Source organism: Cnephaeus nilssonii (genome assembly GCF_951640355.1).
Source record: "Cnephaeus nilssonii genome assembly, chromosome: 19".
NCBI lineage: Eukaryota > Metazoa > Chordata > Mammalia > Chiroptera > Vespertilionidae > Cnephaeus > Cnephaeus nilssonii.
Genome location: NC_137090.1, coordinates 957,105 through 964,400, shown reverse-complemented (window position 1 = coordinate 964,400; position 7,296 = coordinate 957,105). Strand labels below are relative to the sequence as shown.

The 7,296-nt window shown below is 68.5% G+C and overlaps 1 protein-coding gene across 1 annotated transcript in view; it reads right to left on the bottom strand.

Moving 5' to 3' along the window:
• Nucleotides 1–559: 559 nt before the first annotated feature.
• The window catches only part of LOC307115393 (uncharacterized protein), a gene marked incomplete at its 5' end in the record, with an annotated part of 9,294 nt that continues 2,557 nt past the window's right edge, over nt 560–7,296 (bottom strand). Inside the window, 3 exons of the mRNA XM_079798607.1 lie at nt 560–2,552; nt 3,100–3,337; nt 5,827–6,387. Of these exons, the coding sequence (XP_079654733.1) occupies nt 2,406–2,552; nt 3,100–3,337; nt 5,827–6,387 (946 nt within the window). The 3' untranslated portion in view covers nt 560–2,405. The remainder of the gene's footprint in view (nt 2,553–3,099; nt 3,338–5,826; nt 6,388–7,296) is intronic.

Sequence of the window (7,296 nt, the reverse complement as noted above, 5' to 3'; positions counted from 1 at the left end):
GGGTGTCGGGAGCTGGTGGGGGAGGCCCGGGGCCGCCTCGGGGAAGACGGTCGGGGGTCCGCCTCAGGCCCCCACCCTGGTCCTCCGCCCAGTTTCATTCCCCCTTTTGTGCGAAGCCAGGCCCCACCCCTTCCCGTGGGCTCCAGGTGCCCTAGGCCTTCGGGACGCCGGGCTCGGCTCTGCCCTCATCTGCGAGGGCGGCCCTTCGGCCTTGGTCCTGGTTAAGTGAACAGCACAGGACAGGATGTGTGCCCCCCGCCCCCCGCGGAAGAATCCATGCGTGCGGGCAGGAGAGGGGCCCGCCGGGCCGGCCTCCTGGCACTGGGGGTCCGAGGCAGCAGGCAGGCTGCTCGTGGGCCCGAGGAACCGCCCCGCTGCCCGGGAAGGGGGCTGGGAGCCACTGGGCCCAAGGTCCCAGCCCCGGGGGCAGCCCTGCCTCGGCGGCTGGAGGGCGGCTGGCTCAGGCTCCAGGGCCGGACCGGAGACTTTCCACCCTCTCACAGGGCAGCGGGAGCCCTCTCCGGCCAGCCAGGCCGAGCCTGCTCCTCCGCGCTCCTGCTGTCCTGGTCCGGTTTCACGTCGACCATTCCCGCTCCCTCCTTCCAGGGATGCCCGGCTGCCCCCCATCCAGCCCCACAAGCACTTAGCAACGTAAATTAAAATAAATTGCATTTTCAAATCGCAAATAGGGGCCATTTTATCGTTTTTATTGCATAACAACCATTAATGAAGTACAGTCCCAGCCGCCTTAATTGCCTGGGGACCAAAGTTCAATTCCTGTCATCCGTGCCGGCCGGCCGGCGTGGCGGTCACATCCACGCACCTGGCACCGCTTACATGCAAATAACTCACGGGCAGGACAGGAGCGTCGAAGGTCCTGCGGGCTGCCCCGCGGAGCCCGCCTCCGGAGTGATGGATGGGCGAGGTCCTTCTTCCTGCCCCCGCCCCTCCTGACCACGAGGGGACTCCGAGGGCTGAGGCCCACACCCGCCGAAGGTCGCTTTCCCCAGGGCACTGGGACCACGGGGGGAGGGCCAGGGGGCCAGAGTCCCCTCCTCTCCCTGGGCCTGCAGGAGGCCTGGTCCCCGCTGCCCACAGCAACCCCAGCTCCCACCTCCTCTCTGGCCAACAGGTGAGCCCACAGCTGCTGCCCCCTTGAGCCCGAGGCTCAGCCCAGTGGGTGGGGCAGACGGGACAAAGGACCCAACGGAGACAGTGCAGAGGCCACGGGGGACCCAAAACTGGAAAACCAGCAGACACCACTTGGGCCGGACTCCCTCCCAGCCCCCGGCCCCCGCCCCCAGGCCATTAATCTTTAACTGCCTCTGGGCTAGCCTGACCCCAAAGCAAACAGGGACCGAATTCCTGGGGAAGGGACCCTGCGGTGACGGCTCGGGGTGGCCTGGGGGTGCAGGCGGGTGGAGGGAAGGCCCTGTCTCCCTGGCCCCCAGGACGCGGGGCCAACTACTGACTTCCCTGGGGTTCGGAACGCTGCGCCCCTCAGAAGTAACTGGGACAAGACCCCAGGCGGAGGTGGATTTCCGGGGTACCCCCCCCCCCCGCCCCGTCCCTGCAGCAGCCTGGGGCAGAGGCGCCCCTGGAGGAGCAGGGGCGGGGCGCTGCCTCCAGGAACCGCTGGGCCATTGTTACTCCCCAAGGCCACGGGATCCTTCCAGGAGGCGGTGGCGACGACAAAATGCTCACCCTCCCCCGCAGCAGGCATCCTGGAAAAAACGCGGCCACGCACGGCCCGCGTGCCTCCTCCCAGCGCCCGCCGCCCGCTCGGGGTGCGCAGCCGGCGGTCAGTCCCCTCGGCCGGGCAGGATGGGGCACGCCCTGGCTCCCGGGTCTCCGCCAAGGCCCTGCCCCGCCACCTTGTCCCAACCGACAGAGAAGGGGTGGGCCCAGCGAGGGTTGCCTTCGGCCCCAGGATCCTCGGGGAGGGGCTGGGGAGAAACCCGGCTTCAGCAAACCGTCTAATAATTGGGGGGCAGAGAGAGGACGCCCCGCCGTCTGGAGAAGGAGGCGGCTCTTAATGAGAAGTGACAGGATGGGCCGCGGGCGGCAGCGCGGGGTCAGCGTTGGGCCATCAGGGCCTCCATCCTCCGAGGGTAGGACGCCGGGAGGGAGGCGCAGGGGCTGCTCAGAGGCTGGGTCTGGAAAGTTCTGCGCCCCGACGCCCACTCCCCCGGGCAGCGGTGGGTGAAGGAGACAGCGGCCCTGGAGAGCGCTCTTGCGCCCTGGCGAGCCCTCGTCCGAGGCGTGGGCAGGCCCTGTGGGCGCAGCGGTCAGCCCTTCCCATGCGGGTGCCACGCGGTGGGCCGACCGCCGGGGTCCTGGCTGCGCCCTTCTCCTGCCAGGCGCGCTGCCAGGGGAGGCTGCCGGGCGCCACGGGGCAGGCAGGGTCACCAGCCCCTCCGGGTGTTTCCAGAGCCGGTGCTGGGAGGAACGTGGGCGTTTTCAGGATCTGGGGAAGCAGGGGGCGGCCCCAAGCCTTCGGGGGTACATGGCCCGCATGCAGGCGGCCAGAGCGGCTTGGGGAGGGCGGGTACCTGGCGGTGAAGGACAGGACCCGGGAGATGGGGGCGGGGAGGTGGGCGCTCCCCTGACCACCCCCCTCCTGGGTGTGAGTTCCTGTCTCTCCGACAGAAATCAACAAATAATTCTCCGTCTTTCCCCAAACCACCTAGGAACCGGGTGTGGAGGAGGGATGGAGCAAGGAGGGTGGGGGGTCGAACCCGCTGGTTTTTTACTTTAAAAATTATATATTTTATGTCACCATCGCTTTTCGTTAAGACCACAAACATCCAATTTGGCTTGGCGTAATAAAATCAGCCGGAGCGTCCTTAAACGGAGCCATTCCGGGGAATTACGTTGTGAAACCCAATCCATCATCTCCATAAAGGGGCGCTCGCTGTAAATTCGGGGGGTACAGGAACTACCTGGGCCTCGGCCTCCCTCCCGAGCTGCTACTTGGAGGCGCTCGGGTTACTTCCCGGCGCCGGGGACCCTCTCCCTCGCCCGGGGAACGAGCTCCATGTGGCCGCGCTCCCGCTCCGGCCGCCGGACCAGGGTTCTTCCCAAGCCGCCCGCGCTCACCTCTTCGCTGCGTCCAAAGCGCGGGGACCATCTTCTCCACGGATTCGCGTTTTTAAAACAACCCGCACGGCAGGCCTTCCTTCCGATCGTCCGTCCCCGCGCCGCGGGCGGCTGGGCGCAGCTCCCGGGTGCGGCGCACGTGGGCCCCGGTCTTCCCGGCGCGCAGCCTCCGGTCCACGGCGCGGGGACAGCGGGGCTCAGCCCATCCGGCCCGAGGTCCCGGCCGCGGCCTGCGCACCTGGGCGGGGACGGTGCGGGGAAGCCGAGGTCCGCTCTGGCCTCAGGGCCGGGCTCCCAGGCCCAGGCGCGCTGGCCGGGCCAGACAAAGGAGTCGCCCGCGGAGGGGTTCGCCCGCCCCCCAGCCTCCGGGGCCCTCCCCATCACCCCCTCCTGGGGCAGCCTGAAGCAGGGGAAATACTGCACCCCGATATTTATTTGGTTCACAATGGGGTGGGGGAACTTGCTCCCCTTCCTCCGACAGGGGTCTTGCCCCCCCCACACCCGTCACTCACTGTCCAGACCCCCCCACGACAGTATTTACTTCGGAGAATTAACTGATTCCAGGCTTGGACCTGGGGCATCGTGCGCTGGCCAGAAGTGGGGGGGGTTACCCCAATAACACTCTGCCCTCGCTCCGAATAGCGGTGTTGGGGAGACAGCGAGGTCACCCAGTAGCTCCGAAATCCCCAGGTACCCCGGGGCCATGGCCTTTGTCAGGCCCCTAAGATTTACGAGGCGCCGGTGGAGTGTCAGCCAGGCCTGGCTAGGCGGCCAGCGCACCCCGTTTTATCTTTGATTTCCATCTAATTATTTTTTTCCTGCCACTTTCCACTCCGCGTCCGGAGAGGCGCACAAAGGGAGGAGGGTGGGGGATGGGCTGCCAGGCGGCGGCGAGAGGATGGGTGGGGGTTCCCCCCGTGCAGCGGGGGGCCCTCGACGCCCCAGGCTGGTGCCCAGCGCTGCCCGCCCCCCCCCCCCAGGGCTCACTCTCCAGCTCGGCACCCCACAGCTGGGCTGGGTAGGGGCGGCGACCCCAGTGGGCTGAGCCCCGCATAATCCGCACGGAACCCGGCGCGCCGCGGGCAAGCCTTCCGTCCACGCCCTTGGGCGGCGGGAGGAGGAGAAATTTCCCCTAAATCGCCGCGAAGGGAGCCGTGGAGGTGCGGGCCAGGCGGGGGTGGGGGGTGCGCCCCGCAGGGCGAGGCGGAGGCCGAGGCCGAGAGAGGCCGGTTCTCTGCTCGCCGCTCGCTCGAAAGGGGTCCTCCGGGCGGCGAGACAGAAGCGAGGCTGCCCTTCTTCGTGTTTTTAAATCCAAAATGGAAACCGCTTTATGGCCGCCGCCCACAGCCCCCTAGAAACTGGGAGCAGTCAGAATGCGGGGGAGCCGGGAACCCGTAAGTCCTGGGCGCCTTTTCCACCGGAACCGGGCCTCGGTGGCGGGAGTTATTTCGGGAGAAGTGGGGTCCGGACCTTCGGTGGATGCGGGTCTGCGCCCGAGCGCCCCGCAGGGTGAGCGGGAGGCGCGCACCAGGGACCCCGCGCACCCCTCGTCCTGTCCCCGGAAAGTGGAGGCCGAAGCCGCGCGCTTTGCCCGGAAGGACGGACCCTGCTCCCCGGGCGCCCTCTCCCCCGGCCGGTTGACCTTGGAGCGGGTGGAGAGGGCCCCAGAGGCCGGCGCCGGGACAGAACCCCCTCGGGGCGGGCCTTCTTTCCTTTCCAGCCCAAACGCCACGGGGAACATTTGGGGGGCTGCGCGGGAACCGGGGGGAGGCCGTTCCCCAGCGCGCTCCGTTCCAGCCGCCTCCCCATGCAGCTTTCCCTCTCGGCTCTTTGTTCCAACCTCTGGGGGGGGGGGGTACACACATTCCTTTCCCCTTTAACTCTCGGCCCCTTCGTGTTCAGTCTTCCCCCAGGGCCAGGGGTCCATTCACTCCAGGGGGGGTCCTTCCCTCCCCCCGCCTGGAGGCCAGACCTCCAACCTCCCACACGAGGAGGCTCCTCATTTTCTGAAAAGTCTCCAAACACGACCGAGCGTAAGGTTACCTGAGGCCCCTCCATGGGGAGAAAGCCAAAGTGCACCCGCTCTCCTAAAGGCCCCCCCAAGTAAAAGCGCGCCCTTCCTCCGACCCCCTCCAATCCCCTTTGTTGTAAAGACTCAGTCCCGTCCTAGGGCGGGGGGAAGGGGGGACCCTACAGGTTCACATTCCGAGTTCTCCCCCAAAAAGACTCCCCAAGGACTTCTTTTGTTTGAAGTGGGCATGGGGGAGGGGAGGGAGCCCGCCCCAGGCCGGCTGCCGGTCCTCCCCTCACCCCTCAAAAAAGCAAACCCCTGGGCGTCCCCTAATCCTCAGGCTGCGAGGGGTTACTACAGGGCAAGGAGAGCTGCAAGTCAGCATGGGGCCAAGGTGGGGTCTCCCCATTCTGAGCTCCCTCCAACCCCCCCAGACCGGTTTCCCAGGGGCTGGGGAGGGAGAGGCGGAGAGGAACGAAGCCCCACCGCCCGGCGCCGGGCCTGGGCAGGACGCACGGTCTCCGGGAAGAAGTAAAAGCCCAGCCCCGAGGGGAGCGGGACCGACCTCCCGCCGGGTCCGCCGCGCCCAGCGGCCCTCCCGGAGCCCCGCGGACAGACACGTTGGCCGGGAAAGGCTCGTACACACCAGCCGGGTTTTTATTTGCTCCCTCAGCCGAGCGCGCTCCGGGCGCGCGGGAAACAAGGAAAACACGTACCTGGCGGCGCTCCGAGGGCGGCCTTGAGGGCCCACCGCTGGCGTGGGGACCCCAGAAGCCACTCCCGCCCGGCCGGTCGCCCCACGCTGCGTCCTTCCCTCCCTGGCGATGCACCCCGCCGAGCCAACTCTGCGGGGAGCGCGAGAAGCTTCCGGTCCGGCGCCGCGACCGTGTTCCGGCGCCAAGGCCCTCGCCTCCTCCCCGGGCGAGGGAGCGCGGGGGCTCCCCGCGGCCGCAGACCGGTCTGGGGGCTCCGACGCTGGAGAGCGGCGCGTCCGGACGCCCGGCTGCGGTACGGCTGCGGGTTCAGGCCCAGGAGCGTTCTTCGTGGGCCGGGCTCCCACCTCCCCACGTTCCCGCCGAGATGCGGAGACGGACCGGACGCGGAGCCCTCGGGGAAAACGAGGCGGCGGCCGCGGTCCGGGCTGGAGCCCCCGGGCGGGAGGGGTGTTGGGCGGAGGGGCTGGCGGGCTCCCCGCGCCCCGCGGCCACCGCCCTCCAGGGGCGCCGCAACCGCCCCCGTGGAGGCGCTCCGCCCCGGCTCCGCCCCGCGCCCAAGTCCTTCCGCAGCTCAGGCCGCTCCCTCCCGCCCCGCCCCCCGTCCCCGCCCCCACCGACCTCGCGCCCCGAGGTTCTCCCGCCGGCGCCCCTGCCCGGGGTGCTGCGCTCCTCCTCCCCGCGTTCCGCCCGCCTCCCTCCGCCCCGCCTCGGTCCCGCCCTCGCCCCGCCCAATCACCGCCCGCCGCCGCCGTTCCCTTTGTCTGGACCGCGGGAGCGGGCCAATGGGTTTGCGCGGAGACGTGGGCGGCGCGCCTCTCGGCCAATGGGCGGGCCGCGCGGGCGGCGAGGGGCGGCGCCGCGCCCTGGGTGCCCGGCCGCGATGGCTGTCAGCGCGGGACGTTGGGGTGTTTGTTATGCAGCATCGCTGGGGCAACAGCTGACTAATGCCCCCCCAACTCATACAGAAATGGGTGCCCAGGGAGCCGGGGTGACAAAACCCCGGAATATGCAGCCTGGGCTTCGCGGTTGGCCTGCGGATGGCGGGGAGCGGATATGGTGAGCTGGAAAGAACAACATGCCTCCCTGGTTACGTGGAGGCCAAACGTTTGGGGAAACCAGGAGGTGATGGCGCCCGCCCGTCCGTCCGTCCGTGCGTTTCCCACGCGTCCCGGAAGCGAGGGCCGTCTGCAGTCAGGGAGCCGGGCCTGTGGGACCGCAGGCCGGGCTTTGCCCTCCTCCTCATGGGTGTCTGTGTCCTACACATTCTCACAAGGATAGAGGATTTACACATTCAGGGGAAAACAACAAAAATTAAATTTAAAAACTGTCCAAGAGCCCTAGTCGGTTTGGCTCAGTGGACAGAGCCCGGGGCCGGTGGACTGCAGGGTCCCGGGTTCGATTCCCCGTCAGGGCACGCGCCCGGGTTTGGGCGTGTAGGCCCCGTGAGGAGATTCTCTCTCATCATGGATG